Raw genomic sequence first — 16894 nt, forward strand, 5'->3', positions numbered from 1 at the left:
AGAACCTCCCCTCCCACATCCCTTATAAAAGGACGTGAGGGAGAGGGGGAGAGGAGAAGGAGAGAGGAAGTTGATCACTTGGCTCTTTTCTCTCTCTCATTTCGCCCTTTCACTATTCGTCCTTTTAATTTTGTTGGCTAGACCAACAAATGGAATATATGGCTTTGGTAAGAATTTTATCACCGTTGAGGAATAATAAGGTTTTTCATCATTTAAATAAAACTCCGATAGTCATTCATGTTTGGAACAATATTATAGCAGCTCTTGTCTCACTATTTCATATCTCACAACAACTTAGACTTAGTTACAGCGCTTGCAACCCACAAAGTTTTAGGTTCATGATGGTTTCATATGAGCCAATTAATCCATACATAGAGAAATATCAAGCTGTAAACTAGGTACTAAAGAAACATTAACAGAGCAACTATTCATCATTTCTATGAGGAAGATAAACATACATGAAGCATATATATAAGCAAAGGGAAATATTTTTGGTCTCTTTATCATATTCTGATTTTTTAGTATATATAAATCCAATGCAATGATGGAAATAACCTAATTTAAATGCAGCATGCAAAGATAGAAATACTTACCTTAGCGGTGGAGGGAACCTCCCCCAAGCTTGTCCTTCTTCATGGTCCCGAGGGTGGATACGGTGGTGGGTGCATTCCATGCTGTGCATGGAATGTTGCCCACTACATGGCGTTGTGCTCTTGAAGGGCTTGGAGGCGCTGCTGATTTGGACAGCGAGGTTATGGATGGCCCCGTGCCCAACTTGCAGATCACCCAATTGGTTGGTGAGTAGGGTCATGTCCTGCCGGTAGGAACGATATTCCCTCTCTTGCAAGGAAGAGATGGAAAATCATGCACTATTGACATTTGTTAGCATCACTCTTTACTAAGTTGTCATCCCTAGCATTATGCCAGAAATACATGGTTGGTAATTATTAATGACACTAGTAAACTCAGAGAAAATTATATATGTTAAAGTAAAGTATCCGCAAGCGCACAGATAATATATCATTGTAGCATTTCACCCGGAAGTATACCGAGTATCGTTATTTCTATTTTACCCACAGGGAGGAGCTATGGGATTGTTGGCATAGAGATATTGACAAATATGTATATTTATGATGAAACCACTCTCATGCTATGGCAGGGGTAAGTCAAATGACAAATAAATGATAAGTATAAAGCATTGATAATAATTCTAGAGATAGAAATAGAGACTCATAAAATATAGTATGGCTAGACCGGAGATTCGGTGAGAGCAAAAGATTCCTAAGTCATTCCTTATTTACTAAGTCTTTTATACATCCAAATATATACACTCTCATCTATAGCATAATTAACTCTGAATCTATGCATAAGGAACATTACTAAGGAAGATCAAGAACAGAGCTTGTCTCCCTTCGCAACTGTGCTCTACTTGCTCTACAAATGGGGAGTGGACTACAAAGGACTCAATGAGAGTGTCACATCCGCGATCTACCACACGACCTAGAGCGCAGAATGTATCAGCAGGTAAACAATATCTAAGCACCATGCTTACATAATGTCGACCACTTAACCCACACGCTTCCTCTTGGGCCGACGGCCACGGCCTGCCAGCAGGCGCACCCATGCCTCTCCTTTCCCTATTGCCCCGCTGCCAACCCGGCCCTGCCCGTCTGCTCCGCCTCCTACATCGGTCCATCACCTGCCATGGACTCCGTGTCCGCGCCGCTCCTGATTCCTCCCCTGCCATGCGGGCTACGCCAGGAAGTCCCAAAAATAGCGATCCTCCACGCCCCTTCCATCCCCCACCAAGGCCTAGGAGCACTAGCCGCGCCGCCAGGAACCTCAGCGCCGCCGCCTGGACCCCACCCGAAGGAGCCGACGTCGTCGAGCCGATTGGACGCCCCTCCGTCACGGTAAGCTTGTTCCCGAGATTCGTGTTGAAGTTGCGAGCACGCACAACCCCTTTTCTCCCTCTCTCTCGTGATGTCTTGGTCTCCCCACGCTGTAGCTGCTCCGCCGCCGCCATAGGTCGTCGCTCATCGTCTCCGTTCGCCAATAGATGCAATATATCACAAAATCGAGTTCACAGTGGTCTTATCTATCTTCCAGTGCCCTTGCTTCATGCGATAGTGTCCCGTAGGCTCCTATTCAAGAATGTTGGTGACCTTCTCTGTCTTCCGGCAATGGCGCCGCCATCAGCTACAGTGCTGGTCACCCCTCCCCCTCCCAATGAATTTTAGCCGTCCGTTTTCAGATCTGTGGCCAAGATTAGAAGATACCCTTTCACTGGTATTTTTATTAAAGAGCCCCTCGATTTCTTCCAATTGGAACCCGCAGTCCATTGCGTATTTCACAGCTTACGCTTTCTTCTTTTAAAAGTGTATTTCGTTTAGTTGACTTCAAAAATACGTTTTCACTTATTTACAGATTTGCCACTGATTTTGTTTTAGCCATAACTTCTCCGTTTGAACACCGATTTGACCCGTTCAACTTGCGTTAGGTTCATAATTTCATAATCTACATGTTCATACTACTGTTAAGTAGGTTTTCAACTTTTAAAATTCGAGGTTAGATTTAATCTATTATTTTATTAAAGGAAATCTTGTTTATTTCATATCTTCTACGTTTTAACTCCATTTTAGTCCATTCAAGTTGCGTTAGATTAATAGCAACAAGATCTACGTGTTAGTAACAGTGGTTACCATGTCACTATTTCTAGAATTCCATGGTTTAAATCATATTTTGATTAATAATTATGCAACTGGGTTTTATAAATAAAATATGATTTGTTTTACTTTAGTATTATAATTCAAACTTAAATTTTACTTAATTTCTATAAAATATCTTTTATATGTTTTTATACCATTAAAACACATGAAGTTAATAGTTTTATGAGTAGATCTCTCGGTAGTTGTATCTTTTCAACCGTAGCTCCGATTAGCGTGCTCTTCGCGTCTGTGTGTTCGTAGCGTGACGTAGATTCATTTTACAAACTTTGCATCTTGATTTTATGTTTGGTGTACTGTTTTAATTTAGATCTATTGTTTGCTTCGTGTATGATTGCATGGATGCTTGTGTGGTGCTTTATGATCTTGTCCGGTCGGTGAGTTATATGTGGTGAATCAAGAAGCAGATCTTTGAAGTTTTGGACTTGAAGAAGGATCTAAGTTTAAGGCAAGTATAGCATGGGATCTTCCTTATTGTCCTATACATCTTTAATCATTTAATTCATACTGCATGTGTCTACCTTGACTGCCACTAAGGATTTCCTAATACTTTGTTACCTTGTACCTTGATACCTATGGGGTATTGCATTGGGTAGTATGATGCTAATGCTCAACTAAAGCCATGATCTTGTAACTTGACTAATGGTATATGCAATAAAAACTAAAAGATGCTTTTTAGCAACATGGAACAAGGGGGCTAGAGAATTGGGCTGTTTTATGGTGCTCTAGATTCCTCTCCCTAAGGACTTATCTGTAAGTGATCATCCGGGACTTACAGTACAACTGTGAGGGCTACATGGCTCTGGCTTTAGCTCAGTATGAGGACCTTTTCTAGCTTATTAGTGGTTACCTTTATTGGCGTAAGAATGGCTTGACGAATCAGGTATAGGACAGCCTCTGTCCCCTTGTGTATAGGCTGCGTGTCATGTGCCATCGGGAAGGGGGGTTCCTACATCTTTTTACCGAGTGAATCTAATGGCCCTAACTTGTTAGACGAACCTTTGAAAGGCTTCATAGTGAACCCTGCCGACCTTCCTTGGAAGTGGGTCAAGAGATTAGCTACCTCGGGCGAAAGGGTAAATCATGACTCACAGTGAAAGTGTACAACCTCTGCAGAGTATAAAACTGGTATATCAGCCATGCTCACGGTCACGAGTGGCCTTGGAACCCTTACGGAATAGATGATCACTAATGGTTATTGATGATGAACGCGGATGATACTGATGATGAATATGCTCATTAATGATTATTGTTTATGTTATTCATTATTCATGTTTACCTGATCATGTGTTTATATGGGCTTATGATAAACTTGTCGCTACTCAATTGCTAAAAGATGACTCATTAAAAGCTAATCGCAGTTAAACCAGTGTCTACCATTTAAGCCTCATGAACTCTATATTATATTTGTTGAGTACAACATGTACTTACGCTTGCTTTATTTTTCAATTATTTGGATAAAAATCCCGGATGGGTACCAGATTGCTAGAGTTTGGAGGAATTAGTCTTGTGATCAACCAGTCAGTTGTCCCTGTGGTATTGGAGTCTTCGCCTGAAGATTGAAGTTGTCTTTCCGCTGTCTATACTCTAAGGTTATATTCTTTATACTAATATGCTATGTATTTAAGCATTGTCTTTTGATATTACCCTTATTTGTAGCTATATGTGAGATATGACTTCCTGGGCTCACATATGGTGTGTATCTGGTTTTATGCTTAAAACCGGGTGCTACAAAGTGGTATCAGAGTAATGCTGACTGTAGGACGCAAGCCTAGATAGAACTGGACATTTTAGCATGCTTTTATCTTTGCTTACTTCTTGTTTTCCCTCCAACCTTGTTATTTTCTAAAAGTTATGCTCACTTCAGCCTCTGTTCTGTTATGAAAACCTTGCCTCTATTCTGAACCTTCTCTCTTCATCTATATAGATGGGTCGTAATGAGGAGACCACCGGTACCAAAGGCCAGGGCGACCAAGCTACGTTGTCCTTAACTGCCTTCGACAAGAAGAAACAAGAGCAAGGAAGTAAAGTAAAGAGAAACTACATCCAAGGAAGATCGAATAATGTGGATATGACTACTACTCATGGAGCTAAAAAGGTTGTGTATGGTTTCATTCTAGTAAACTCAGCTCCCGCCATAGTGTTGTTTGACCCCAGAGCTTCACAATCATTTATCTCTAGCCAATATGTAGAAGATCATAAGATAACTATGCTTCCGATAAGGAAACCGGTGATGATTAACTCTCTAGGAGGTGAAGTGAAGGCAAACCACATATGCCCAAAGTTAGTCTTGACATAAAGGGGGTGAACTTCATGGCAAACCTTATCATTTTGGAGTCAATAAAAATTGATGTTATCTTAGGACAGGGATGGTTATCTGCCTGTAAAGGAGTGATTAAGCATGCCCAACGTTTGGTTCTTGTAACAACACCATCAGGAGAAAGAATTGAGTATGAAGGTATTCAGCTTGTACCTGAGGACAATGTGGATACGAAGAGGAAGGTAGTCTCGCTAGAGCTAGAATTAGGAAGCAATCAATATTCGAGTTCTACTACATTGTCACATCTAGCTCCAATCCCTAGTCAGATAAACTCAGACTCTAAAGAGGCAGAAGATTACTCCACTCTTTCCACCGGAGGTATGCATAGATGGGTGGATGATCACCTATATGGAGTTTCAACCCTGAAAGATCAAACGAGCTAAAAAGCGGTCAAGTCTAACAAAGATGAACCTTCAGAGTCAGCAAGCTGGCAACACACCTAGCAACAATTCTGTGGAATTTTACACCACAAAAGATACAGCTAAGATCATGTCTTATCATTGCCAACAAGAAGGACATTATGCTAAATTTTGCCCATGGAAGAATCAACAATTACACCATGGAAGTAGCCAGAGTGAGATCACTACCGGACTACCACCAGCAAGTGATAAGTGACACGCAACACGAAGGAAGCCCATGATGAAATTGATGAAGTGGATGATGTGTCGCTCTCACTCCCATGCAAGAGATGCTACCCTAGAGGCTCATGTAACCACACCGTGTTTAAGGAATAGGAGTTGGTGCCCTTTATGAAATAAAAACGATAGTATCGCAAGTTGAGTCAGTGATTGAATTGTGCATCTTTATTGCTTGTTGAATTGTCATTATGCTTATGATTGTTTTGAATCTTTGTAATGATTGCAATGATATTGTTGGGTGTTCCCACAATTTCATTCAGCTTATAGGCCTAAGGTATAAGGATTAGTGAAATAAATAGTTGGGTTATGGTTTTCTTCTGTTTTTCCTATCCTATCTTTTCGGAGCAGTATGCACTCTTTAGCTTATATCTCTAATCTTAGATGACTAAAAATCATGAGAAAATTCTGGACAACAGTAGACTTCGATATCTTTCCCTGAGCGCAAGAATCACCTTGATAGCTATTTTAGTTATGGAGATACGAAAATCACAAGGCGATGCATTTGTGCTGTTTGGAACCTGGAACAGTTTCTCTTGTGCACTGTTTTCGACCAAGTTAACTGCAGAATTTGGAAAAATTGTTCTATAAAGAAGTTGTAGGTAATTTTATAAGCTTTCCAACGGTATAATCTACAACTTCATTAGATTAACAGAATGAGAGTTACAGCTGTTTTACTGCGCTGTTGTTTTTCTGCTCGCGAGGAACTTCAGATTTCTTGTTCTTGCCCCTACACGAGAGTTTCTTTGCGATGTCAGGATGTCCTTATGCTAGTTAATCCATCTAGAAGAAGGTGCAAGCTACCCTATTGATCTTTTCTTAAGGGGGTAGCCAAGTGAAGAATTTACAAGATGAAGTGTCCTACGTTCTAGTTTGCACAACAGAAGCATGGTGGCACCCAAAGATGTGAGAGAAACTTGGAGTTTCAATGAAGTTTGATTAAAGGTTCAAGGGAGGTTTAACCATGATCATCAAGATATTGATAATGCTACTAGAACAGGTATTAAGTTAGTTTGGATCAAAATACCTCAGGTAAATGTCCAAGAAGAGGTTGAAGTAAAACCTATGTATTAGCTTTGCCAGGTCTGGACAAGTGCTTTATATCCGCTAGGATGCACCCTGTCAAGGTGTGGAATGTGTCCTTATATGCGAAGAAAAGTAGTGGCTAGTTCATTAAGTCAACTAAGGAAGCGTGAGTTGAACTACCTAACATGTTATCTGGAGTTATCCATTGTGGAGCATGGTAGTAATATCTTCTAGGAAGTAAAAGTGATATCTAGGAGGATCACAAGAATCTACAGAACATCTTCACCAAGTTGGTCCTGAGCTTGTGAAATCCTCGTTGGAATGAGCTTGTGACATCATTGTTGGATTGAAGCAATCAAGGTTTTATGACTTGGAAAAGTGCAATCATTTGGAGAAGCAAAAGTCATTGTCGATTCTTTAGCAAGAGAGAGTTATGCTAAGAAGATTCGAACGACACCATGGACTAAGAGTTGTCGAGCAACTTAACCAAAATCCTTAAATATTTTAAAGATTAGTAGTAGAATCCCCTTCTGATCAAGAGAATCATCAGGCTTTGTTGGAAGGTGAATATTTTAAGAAAAAGGAATTGCTATTATGGACTAAAAAGGAAAGGTGGCCTAATGATTGGAGATACCTGAGCGTTGTTTGGAGTATCTGTCAGAATCTTGGAATCAGTTTGGTAGGTTAATTAGAGTAAGATCAACAGATATGCAAAGTAAAGTGGGATCCTTGTCGAGAAGATGGAATTACACGAGGAAGTAAGGAAGAATTGAAAGATAGAGTATTCTATCTCCTAGTCGACGTCTTCTGAATCTCGGGGATGAGATTCATCTTAAGGGGGGTAGAATTATAACACCCTAAAATTTGAATTTTTGGAAATAGAGCTAAAAAGATTTAATTTGGGATTTTTGTGCAAATGAAATATAGGAAAATAAAGATTTTTCATTAAATTAAAATTTATCATAAGGCATAGCAACATGTTTGAGCATACATGCCCTTGCATTTGATTTATTTGGTTGAGTGGTTTTGATTGAAAATTTAAAATGGTTCAAATTGGTTTTGCAAAAGAAGTTAAAATTTGCTTTGAAATAAAGGAAAAGAAAATTTGAAAATAAAAGGATTCAAAAGTTGTGAAAAATTATTTTTGAAAACTTACCAACATTTCTCATTTTTATTTGAATTGAAGAAGTGTATTTGAAATCCTATTCAAATTTGATTTGGTTTACATTTGAATTTGGTTTTTAAAACAAATTGGAAAAAGATTTGGAAAAAAAACCCCTCTCTCCTCCTCCGTTTTTTTTGCGTGGCCTATTTCTCGTGTCGGCCCAGCTCCGCAGACCAGCTCTTCCTCCTCGCGTGCCGCTTCCTCTTGGGCCGATGGCCGCGGCCCACCAGTAGGCGCACCCACGCCTCTCCTTTCCTTATTGTCCCGCTGCCACCCCGGGCCCGCCCGTCAGCTCCGCCTCCTACCTCGGTCCGTCACCGAGCCGGACTCTACCGCCGCTGCCATGGACTCCGCGTCCGTGCCGCTCTCGATTCCTCCCCTACTATGCGAGCTACGCTAGGCCGTCCCATAAATAGTGGTCCTCCACGCCCCTTCCATCCCCCACCAAGGCCTAGGAGCACTAGCCTCGCCGCCGCCTGGACCCCGCCGGGAGGAGCCGACGTCGTCGAGCCTATTGGACGCCCCTCCGTCACGGTAAGCTTGTTCCCGAGATTTGCATTGAAGTTGCGAGCACGCACAACCCCTTTTCTCCCTCTCTCTCGCGTTGTCTTGGTCTCCCCGTGCCGTAACTGCTCCGCCGCTGCCATAGGTCGTCGCTCGCCGTCTCCGTTCGCCAATAGATGCAATATATCGTAGAATCGAGTTCGCAGTGGTCTTATCTATCTTCTAGTGCCCTTGCTTCATGCGAAAGTGCCCCGTAGGCTCCTATTCAACAACGTTGGTGACCTTCTCTGTCTTCTAGCAATGGCGCCGCCATCGGCTACAGTGCCGGTCACCCCTCCCCCTCCCAATGAATTTTAGCCGTCCGTTTTCAGATCTGTGGCCTAGATTAGAAGATACCCTTTCACTGGTATTTTTATTAAAGAGCCCCTCGGTTTCTTCCAATTGGAACCCACGGTCCATTGTGTATTTCACAGCTTACGCTTTCTTCTTTTAAAAGCGTATTTCGTTTAGTTGACTTCAAAAATATGTTTTCACTTATTTACAGATTTGCCACTGATTTTGTTTTAGCCATAACTTCTTTGTTTGAACTCCGATTTGACACGTTCAACTTGTGTTAGGTTCGTAATTTCATAATCTACATGTTCATACTACTGTTAAGTAGGTTTTCAACTTTTAAAATTCGAGGTTAGATTTAATCTATTATTTTATTAAAGGAAATCTTGTTTATTTCATATCTTCTACGTTTTAACTCCGTTTTAGTCCATTCAAGTTGCGTTAGATTCATAGCAATAAGATCTACGCATTAGTAACAGTGGTTACCATGTCACTATTTCTAGAATTCCATGGTTTAAATCATATCTTGATTAATAATTATGCAACTAGGTTTTATAAATAAAATATGATTTGTTTTACTTTAGTATTATAATTCAAACTTAAATTTTACTTAATTTCTATAAAATATCTTTTATATGTTTTATACCATTAAAACACATGAAGTTAATAGTTTTATGAGTAGATCACTCGGTAGTTGTATCTTTTCAACTGTAGCTCCGATTAGCGTGCTCTTCGCGTCTGTGTGTTCGTAGCGAGACGTAGATTTGTTTTACAAACTTTGCATCTTGATTTTATATTTGGTGTACTGTTCTAATTTAAATCTATTGTTTGCTTCATGTATTATTGCATGGATGCTTGTGTGGTGCTTTATGATCTTGTCCAGTTGGTGAGTTATACATGGTGAATCAAGAAGCAGATCTTTGAAGTTTAGGACTTGAAGAAGGATCTAAGTTTAAGGCAAGTATAGCATGGGATCTTCCTTATTGTCCTATACACCTTTAATCATTTAATTCATACTGCATGTGTCTACCTTGACTACCACTAAGGATTTCCTAATACTTTGTTACCTTGTACCTTGATACCTATGGGGTATTGCATTGGGTAGTATGATGCTAGTGCTCAACTAAAGCCATGATCTTGTAACTTGACTATTGGTATATGCAGTAAACACTAAAAGATGCTTTTTAGCAACATGGAACAATGGGGCTAGAGCATTGGGCTATTTTATGGTGCTCTAGATTCCTCTCCCTAAGGACTTATCTGTAAGTGATCATCCGGGACTTATAGTACAACTGTGAGGGCTACATGGCTCTAGCTTTAGCTCAGTATGAGGACCTTTTATAGCTTGTTAGTGGTTACCTTTATTGGCATAAGAATGGCTTGATGAATCGGGTATAGGACAACCTCTGTCCCCTTGTGTATAGGCTGCGTGTCATTGTGGCATCGGGAAGAGGGGTTCCTACATCTGTTTGCCGAGTGAATCTAATGGCCCTAACTTGTTAGACGAACCTTTGAAAGGCTTCATAGTGAACCCTGTCGACCTTCCTTGGAAGTGGGTCAAGAGATTAGCTACCTCGGGCGAAAGGGTAAATCATGTCTCATAGTGAAAGTGTACAACCTCTGCAGAGTGTAAAACTGGTATATCAGCCGTGCTCACGGTCATGAGCGGCCTTGGAACCCTTATGGAATAGATGATCACTAATGGTTAATGATGATGAACATGGATGATACTGATGATGAATATGCTCATTAATGATTACAGTTTATGCTATTCATTATTCATGTTTACCTGGTCCTGTGTTTATATGGGCTTATGATAAACTTGTTGCTACTCAATTGCTAAAAGATGACTCATTAAAAGCTAATCGCAGTTAAACCAGTGTTAGCCACTTGAGCCTTATGAACCCCATGTTATATTTGTTGAGTACGACGTGTACTTACGCTTGCTTTATTTTTCAATTATTTGGATAAAAATCCCGGATGGGTACCAGATTGCTAGAGTTTGGAGGATTAGGCTTGTGATCAACCAGTCAGTTGTCCCTATGGTATTGGAGTCTTCGCCTGAAGATCAGAGTTGTCTTTCTGCTGTCTATACTCTGAGGTTATATTCTTTATACTAATACGCTATGTATTTAAGCATTGTCTTTTGATATTACCCTTATTTGTAGCTATATGTGAGATTTGACTTCCTAGGCTCACATATGGTGTGTATCTGGTTTTGTTCTTAAAACCGGGTGCTACATTCACCAAAACTAGTGGAATTTTTTAGTTTAAACCCCTAGACCTTCATTAGTGATTATATTTATGCCCTTATGCATGTTATATTGATGATTTATAATTGTTGTTAACTGCCATCAACAAACTCTCCCAAGCTAACCTTTGCTAGTCCCTAAGCAAAGCTAAACTCAGTAAATGGATCAGGAGTTGCGTCGATGCTTTCACTCCTCAAAAGTACACATTCGTTCAAACAAGAAGTCTCCTCCGGATTAGAATTAACTGATTTGACTTTCAAACTCACCCATATTACCTTCAACCATGGGGCTTCTTAGCCTTTACTTGGGTCTTGAGCAATTAACAGACAGAACGATCAAGTCAAGCACTATGTCTCAAGTTCTTTGTTCAACCATTATTCCTTAGTTTTTACAAGTTTTCAAAATAAAACTTAGAGATTTCTGTGTATGACACTCTCAAGTCTCTCATATATATGTGGTATTTGTGGATCCTTACTAAGGCAATAGTGATGTTATGCCTTTTCTTCTCCTACAACTAAGGCTTATATGGAGCTCATAGGAGTGGTAAATGTATGAGACATCATACTTGCGATACATATATTGTAAAGTCAAACAATGGATTCAAAGAGAGTTGAGTCATACAATCAAATCAAGATGTGCATGTTTATGGAATATGGTGGCTAGCCTAATTCTACTATGCTCCTTGAAAACATATCTCTCATTTGGAACATGGAAACATTTGCTAGAGAGCAAGGGCTATCTTATTCATTTCTTTCTTTCTTTTTTTTAGGCGGGCACTAAGTACCCATTGTTTTAATATCTTGGACACTTGTCCATTTTTTCTCAATTCTTTTTCTTTTCTTTTTTTATGAATAACTTTTTGCATAGCCCATGCCTCTTTTCTACAACAAAACTTTTGAGAGATAGCAAAAAGACCTTGGAGCATTTATTTGGTGGAAAACCTATCAAGCATGTTTTTGGTGTTTTCTCCCTGTGTAGGAGTGAAACATTTTTGGGTGGATCTAGATGGAGTGCATGTTTTTGCGCCTACCCCTAGTGTAGGAGTAGTGCATATGTGGGTGGTGTGTATGTGATCTTGATTTTAAGAGCATGACAAAACTCTCATAAGGCATTAACAAAGCTTGACTAAACTCAATGCAATGCAAGCAACATATATGAGTGAAAGTTTTACTAGTCATATATGAGTGGAAGTTTTCCTAGTCTGAATGTCATATTTGGCTCTGGTAAGAATTCAAGCTTTGTCATACATTATCTCATCATGTTATATTTTTATGTTTTTCAAAAGATAAATCTCTAGAATTCAAGTGTCACTTTGAACAAGATAAATAGCAGCTCAGACCTTCTCGTATCATATTCGTCAATTACCTCAACTTAGATCAAGCATATGCTACCCACAAGTTTCAAGTTTAGAGCAAATTCTAATGTCAAATCAATTTCATCTAAAACTCGGGAGAATTCAAGGCTAAAAACTAGGTACTTGAAAGGAATTATAACAGAGCAACTATTCATCATTTCCATCTTGTGAAATCATCTTCAAGTTTTTTTATCTAGCTCCCAAAAACTAAAACACATCTTAAACAACCTTAATTAAACTTAAACTATATACACACTCTTTTTATTTATTTTTAACTTGAAAAATAAACTAAAGAAAATAATAAAATGCTAGGAAGAGAAAACTTACCTTCGGTAAACGGGGGCTCCTCCCCTAGCTAGGTGTTGCTTCGTTCTCTCAGAAAGGTGGGTCGATGTGGAGACCCTGGAACAAGTATCGCAAATTCTCGTTTTCCTACTCCAGGTGCTGCTAAATGGTGGCGAGGCGTTCTCCTGCCTCTGCTTGCCACTGGGTGTGTTGGTGAAGTTGGTTCTGAATGTTATGTGGTTCTCTTCAATGGTGGTGAGCCTGTTGTCGAGGCAGGGGTGCTCCATCTACTGCTCATGATAGCCCATGGGTTGGTCATGGTAGCCATAGGCAAAGAAGGACATATGTCTTCGCTGATGGCCACTCGAGACTTCCTCATATGGCTACTGCTAATAGTAGTCAAAGTTGCCATCCTACCATTGTGCACTTGAGCCCTGATGCTAGGAGCTCTCAGCATGTTGAGGAGCAGGCTGCTCCCAACCAACATGCTCGGGCTGGTGCATGTGGGAAGATTCCCACCCAGCATGCTCAGACTGGTGCATGCGGGAAGAACCCGGTTGGTCCCATCTTGCATAGCTAGTGAAGGTAGGTCCTTCAGAAATGGGATCGTCACCACGGTACCATGGCAGCAGGTTGCGCGTGAGTCTCATAGAAGGGCTCTAGTGAGGTGTTGCTTCCTTTTTCTACAAATCAAAGACAAAAGACTGCACCGCATATAGATGAAGGTTTTGGTCTGGTAATGGGATTTAGTTTGTATAATCCATATACATCATGACAAGCTTCCTGTTTTTACCCTTTTTAACATGTGTGCTTGGTTAAAATATTCATAATCGATAAGCCAACAGGGAATGTCATCGATGTAAGCAACAGAAGCATTTTCTAAAAGACCCAAATTTTTAGCTATGCGGGTGACCAAAGAAGTACACCCAACATCTTCCTTAAGATCTGGAATTTCTTTCCATTGTTTCATCATAATCTAGACTGGTGAAATCTTTCTTCTTTTGACCATGGCATAGAGCAGTTTAAGTTCATCATTCCTAACAGTGCGAAAATCATTCCTAGGAAAAAGAGAAAAACCTAGCCATTTATGCATGAATCGCAAAGTAGGGTGATGAATTTCATTAGTACAGGGACGGTAGCAAGTAAGTTCTTTAGATATTTCCCTCCAAAATTTCATTCTATCAAAGTCTTGTATAGTAGTGTCCACATCAATCACACATTATGCATGAAGTCTTAAAAGTTCACTAAACTATTTCCATGGGATAGAAAAATCTTTTCCAAAAAGTCTAAATGATACTTCCGAATCAGTGGGTTTGAAGGTGCATAAAAATTCAACAGTCAAAAGCTTAGACCCTGGCTCATTAATTTCCCAAACATCCTCCCATCCTACAACCTTAAAAATGACTTCCAATTCAGTATTCATACCTGTGGCTTGTAGTAGGGCTGGATCATAAGCGGGAGTGAGGATGAACCTCCGGGTCTTTAGTTTCTTGTAGATGTCCTTCTCCGTATCGTCCCGGAGCTTGAGCTGCTTCTCTTGCAAGAGAACATTTCTCTCTATGGGGGCTGAATGGGACGACGCTCCAGCAGGGGGAGATGGAGGATCAACCTCCATGTCGGTGCTTGCTCGGGACGACGAACCTCTCGTTGAGCGGAACGACACTACATGCTTGAGCTTTCCAACGATCTTGCTCATTTTCCTGCAAAATAGACAAAAGACAACACAACTCATGGAACGGGATTAGGAGAATAAAAATATTAGCGGTTAGCCATCCAAAAGTCTATCGTCTAGAGGGTTAGTCGTCCGAGATTGCCCAAATAATGTTTCTAATTAATATTTTGGCATGACTTCCACCCTAATTCTTTTTAATTTTCTCTCTTAATGTGGACAGCACTATCACTCTTAAACCCTCTCTTTCTAGCTCAAATTTTAGCAGCACCTCTCTCTCTCTTACTCAAGATTTTAGCAACACTTTCACTCTCAACTTTCTCACCATGTTTTCTCACTCCAAAACTACTTCTACCAAGAGAATTTTAAACTACGAGATTTAGAATTGGAAATTCAAACTCAGGAAGTTGGATTGCAGTGTGAGTGAGTGAGTTGAGCAACTAGGAGGGGAGGTATTTATAAGGGGGAGAGCACCAAGCCAGCTAGCCAAGTGGTGGGGCTGGCCAGCCCCACATCATGGCCAAATGGCCTCTCCATTTTCCTGATGATCCTTGCTTCATGGTTAAAGAAAATATCTGCTCCTTTGGTGCTTCATTCCGTGGAGATATGACCAGAATGGCTGGTGGAGAGATGATGGAAGTGATAGTGGTGGTTGAGTGGAAATAGAAGTGATGGGTAGTGGTTGAGTGGGTCCCATGTGTCTCCCGTATTTCTACCATATACACATGTGTATAGATGCAAAGTAAAAATATTTTATGATACTTTGAAATATAAGAAGGTGAATGATGGTATTTTTAAATTTTTATGCCTCCATGGTAAATATTTCTCATGGGGTTTTTATGCTCCGTAAAAATTATTTATATGGGGTTTGAATTTTTATAATGCAATGATGAGAATTTTTTTTTATAATGTAGGTGTTGAAAAGTAAATATGCCAAAGTAAAATATAATGCAAAAAATAATTATAGATAACTACTGAGTTACCTTCCGGTGAGGGTTGGTATTTTTAGTCCACCGAACTGGACTTCTCCGTTCATGTTTATTCTTCGGGTGCGTCCTTCGATCTCGGAGATGGAGACCTTGATGGATGAATTTGTTTCTTACACCATTCCAAATTAGAGCATTGTTCTGGTCTTGACTTGAAGGCAAATCGCTCTTCCTTGCCATTAATATGAAATTTGATTTCTCAGGCTCCAACATCAATGTGGGCATTTATAGTACTCAGGAAGGGTCTCCCAAGTATGAGGGGTGTCTTCATGTCCTCCTGCATGTCAAGTACTACAAAATCCATAGGAACAAAGAAGTTTTGTATTTTTACCGAAATATTCTCGGTGATTCCTTTAGGGTAGCGGACCGATTGGTCGGCTAGTTGCAAACACATCGATGTTGGTGTAAGTGTTGAGTAGTTGAGCTTGTCAAAGACCTTCTTGGGCATGACACTAACGCTTGCTCCAAGATCATATAACACGTTCTCAAAGTTCTGGCTTTCGATTGAACAATCGATAGTGGGACACCCCGGATCCTTCTTCTTAACTGGTGATGTGTTTAGGATGGCCGCACTACACTCCTCCATCAACTTAATTACTTTAGTTGTGGGCAGTGGTGTTTTGTTGTTGAGGATGTCTCTGAGGTACTTCGCATAGGTGGGTACCTGTATAGCATCTAGTAGAGGAATATTGATATATAACTTTTGAATTACCTCTACAAACTTACCAAACTGCTCATCTATTTTGGCTTTTTGATTTCTGCATGGAAACGGTAGGAACGTAGTGTCAAGAAAATCTTGTTGTAATTCTCACTCTTGTGTCTCAACTTCTTCAACTTCATCGTTTCTCTTCTCCTCTTCATGTATTACCACTTGTGTCTTACCTGTCCTTGTCGGATACGGCGAATCACGAGTAGACTTGCCACCTCCTCTGGTTATAGCGTTGACCTTTTCAAGGTTAGTAGCAAAAGGCAGAGTAGCGGCCAACTGGGCTAATTGAGATTCTATCTTTTTATTATAGCTAAGTTGGTCTTTTATGGCAGAAGAAAAACTATCCATCTTAGTATTTATGTTTTCTAGGACCTTATCATTAAAAGCAAGCTTTTTAGAAATATTCTCATTAATCCTAGATTGTTTTAAGATTAAGTCTCTCAAGGATGGTTGCTTGGAATTAAAAGAATTATAATTGTTACCTGGGTACTTACCTTGGTAAGCTGACCGTTGTTGTTGATCCCATCCTTGTCTCTATTGTTGTGAACCTAAATTGTTGCCAATGATGTTTACATCCTCTTGATATTTAGGGAATTCAACCCCCAAATATTCTCCACATGTGTTTTGAGCATTGAAAGCATCTTGAATGGCCTAACAATCCTTTTTGTAATTGGCTCGCTGTTCAAGCCAATTCAACAATACGTCCATCTTGGTTGATAATGCACACACCTCATTGATACTTCTTCACTCTTATTGCATGATTGGATGTTGCATGATGACCAGCCTTGATTAGAGGCTATCTTCTCCATAAGAGTTTTAGCTTTTCCAAGGGTGAGTGACATAAATGATCCTCCAGCAGTGGCATCAAGTTGTTCATGAGCTTTCTGAGTTAATCCATGGCAAAAACTTTGCATGAGCAACCAATCTTCC

General features: G+C 40.1%; 1 protein-coding gene across 1 annotated transcript; it reads right to left on the bottom strand.

Annotated features, from left to right (window-relative positions):
* Positions 1-833: 833 nt before the first annotated feature.
* LOC136531390 (uncharacterized) lies at positions 834-15311 on the bottom strand. Its single transcript, XM_066524057.1, has 3 exons — positions 15253-15311; positions 14026-14300; positions 834-912 (listed from the first exon to the last, which is right to left on the bottom strand). Exons 1-3 carry the CDS (start codon positions 15303-15305, stop codon positions 899-901), a joined length of 342 nt encoding a protein of 113 aa, XP_066380154.1. The 5' UTR covers positions 15306-15311; the 3' UTR covers positions 834-898.
* Positions 15312-16894: the final 1583 nt, after the last annotated feature.

This window comes from Miscanthus floridulus, unplaced genomic scaffold, assembly GCF_019320115.1.
Source record: "Miscanthus floridulus cultivar M001 unplaced genomic scaffold, ASM1932011v1 fs_339_1_2, whole genome shotgun sequence".
Lineage (NCBI taxonomy): Eukaryota > Viridiplantae > Streptophyta > Magnoliopsida > Poales > Poaceae > Miscanthus > Miscanthus floridulus.

Coding starts and splice junctions, on each gene's coding strand:
- LOC136531390 (XM_066524057.1), bottom strand. CDS start 15,305: ATGAACGGAGAAGTCCAGTTCGGTGGACTAAAAATACCAACCCTCACC. Junction 14,301..15,252: donor ATACCAACCCTCACCGGAAG/GTAACTCAGTAG, acceptor TCTATTTTGCAG/GAAAATGAGCAAGATCGTTG.